This window comes from Camellia sinensis, chromosome 4 (genome assembly GCF_055761805.1).
Source record: "Camellia sinensis isolate YWXY chromosome 4, ASM5576180v1, whole genome shotgun sequence".
Taxonomy (NCBI): domain Eukaryota; kingdom Viridiplantae; phylum Streptophyta; class Magnoliopsida; order Ericales; family Theaceae; genus Camellia; species Camellia sinensis.
Window position 1 is genome coordinate 53460506 of NC_138964.1, and position 2972 is coordinate 53463477.

At 39.0% G+C, this 2972-nt stretch overlaps 1 protein-coding gene across 1 annotated transcript; it reads left to right on the forward strand.

Annotated features, from left to right (window-relative positions):
• Window positions 1–219: 219 nt before the first annotated feature.
• LOC145823760 (uncharacterized) lies at window positions 220–945 on the forward strand. The gene has a single exon (XM_082923279.1). The coding sequence runs from the start codon at window positions 220–222 to the stop codon at window positions 943–945; it is 726 nt and encodes a 241-aa protein (XP_082779405.1).
• Window positions 946–2972: the final 2027 nt, after the last annotated feature.

Genomic DNA, 2972 nt, shown 5'->3' on the forward strand with positions numbered 1-2972 from the left:
TCTCTCTCTCACTGCGCGCGCATGCCTATGTGTACTTATTCACTTTTTTACCCTCATTTGTTTCAACAAAACATTTTATGGAAAACATATTAAAAATTTATTTAATAATTCTTTGGAGTGGTACAACGCATATATTTATTGTTCTCATCCTCTACAAAGCAGTGGAAAGTTCTCAAAGATAATGTGAACGGTCTCACACTTAAGTCATTGTCACAAACAATGTGGGAAAGTCTCATTGAAAGTGTTAAAGCAATAAGATACCAAGGTCCACAAATAAGAGATGCTTCAATTCATTTGGCAAATATTAGTGAAGATCCCAAAACAAAAAGTGAAGCTGAGTCCTTAGCAACATATGAAATTGAGAATTTTGAATTTTTGCTTGGTATAGTTATTTGGCACAATCTATTGTTTGCAGTCAACTCAGTAAGCAAAACCTTTCAAAGTGAAGACATGCATATTGATGTTGCTATAGACGAGTTAAAAGGACTCATTACCGTTTTTAAAAAGTATAGAGAAACTGGATTTTTGGAGGCCATGATTAAAGCTAAAGAAGTTGCATCTTTAATGGAAATTGATCCTATATTTTGTGAAAAACATGTCATTCACAGAAAGAGGCCGTTTTATGAGATTGTTAGTGAAGAGGTGCCACAATCAGTTGAAGAATCGTTCAGAGTTAATTACTTCATATATATAATAGATCAAACTCTTTCTTCACTTAAGAGTAGGTTTGAACAATTTCAAATATATGAGGAAACTTTTGGATTTTTGTTTGATTTGAAGAAGTTTAGTTCTACTGATGATGAATGTTTGAACGCTTATTGTGCTAATTTTGAAGATTTTCTAAAACATGGCGAGTTTCTGGATGTTGATGGTAGAGATTGTAGACACGCCCGGATCGGGCTTTTGCCGCTGCTACAGTTCGGACTCAATGTGTCACAGTCCTGAATCTAATCTCGCAAAGTGCAATGCAAGACCGATGAATCACCAAAGAGTCCAAATCCGGCAAATCATTTTGGAAAACTGATTTTTGTAAAGAAGTGTCAAACATGGACTGCTTTGTCAGATACAGAGTCGCCACCTTAATATTTTATTTTGGAGGAATTTAGGAAACCCTGACTCGTGCCTAAGGCCACGTGTCCGTCATCACCAAAGTTGCCTCGGCTTGGTTACTTGGGTACGATTGGGGAAGGTCATCTATGAGCACCCCCACTCGCCCGATCAAAGATCGGCCTGTACTAAGCATGATATCTTGTTTTTGAAACACATGTGCTCTTATTCTGTTTAATTAGCTAGAATTACTATGTGATGCGTACAACACACAAGTATAGACTAGATCACCTAATTTGGAACAAAACATCGCATATCCGTTTGTTTGGAAATAGTTTGAAGTTTGCTACTTGCAAGTAGGCTAAAATGCGGATTTCAATGAATTGTCCCAATTCAAGTAATCCAACCTTCACTCACAGGCATTCAGGCAGTTATATCACATAAGCAGATAGCCTCATGGCAAGCATGCTATCATGACAACACTCACACACATGCAGTATGCTAAAGCATAAACACTCACAATGTACTTCGAGCCAAAATAAAGAACTAGTTAGAAATCAATGCATGATCCTAGTTCATGTTGAGATGGCTAATGCAACACATGCAAAATGCAACTAGAAATAGGCTCGGCTATTCTAACATGGCATGTGAAATGCAACTTGATAATCATGTATTCAACTTGGTATTGAAATACAATGCAGTTAGTATGATGCGCCGAGCCCGGAGCATGCAAAACAGATGAATGAATGCACGCATGCAAGTATAAGGTATGCTAAATAAAATATGCCCTAAAACTAACCATCGTAAGCAGTAAGTAAAATGGAGAAAGATGTGGAGTTGGAAGACATTCACACACTCACAAACACTCATTACAACAATTCACCCTCTCGACGAAGGGTCCGAATGAATAATACAAACCAACTAATTAACTAACTAATAAGCTAATTAATTATTACATAACCGAATGAATAACTAGCTACAACTAATTATTACAAAACTTAATTAATTAACAAATTAACTAATTAAATTACAAAACCAAATGCTAATTAGCAAGTAAGGAAAACAGTAAACAATGCTGTTCCAGCTCTGTTTGGAGGAGAAGAGGATGCATGCTCGGTTGTTGTCCCGAAAAGCTCTCTGGTTGCTCTCAAGTGGCTGTGTCAGCAGGGTGTCCTCAAGGAATTCCTGCTGAACCTTACCAAAACTAGTCTGGGGAATACACCAGTGGCCTGCTGGCCATGGGGAGCCATTGCCGACTATCCTGCCGGCCAAGAATACACACTGCCGGCCATCAACAAGAGGGTGCCGGCCATTGATGTGCTAGGACACCAAGCTGCAGTAGAGCACAAAATAGAGAAAATGGAGGGTCTCCCAAGGGTATGTACGCACTATGCCACCCCATATCACCTCGAAACATCAAGGGAGAGGCATAATCGGATCTACGACCATCAATCACGCATCCCGATGCATGATGGCCAAAGATCCGATTTGTGCAAATCAATGTGAAATGAATGCACATAAAAATACATAAATGCCTTAACCTCTATCATGGATGATCAAGAGGGTCGGCTACCGAGAATTGAGACACGTTTCATCACTTGAAGTATGAAACGTCCCTCGTTTCTCGTGCTCGGATTAACACTTAACCCAAGCAACAATGCAATACAAGCATGACATACACAAAGTGACTCAAGCATGCAGGCATGCAACATGACTTAAACATGCAAACATGTAATGCGATATGAACAACCTAACAAGGCTAATGGCATGTTCAATGCTAATACATGAAACAATTAAGCATATACAATGCAATCGAATGCAAGCATGCAAACAACATGCAATCAATTGTGCTCAATGGACTTAAACCAAAATGGACAGACCTCAGCTATGCCCAAATCAGTGGCCAAACACCAAAACAAAGGCAC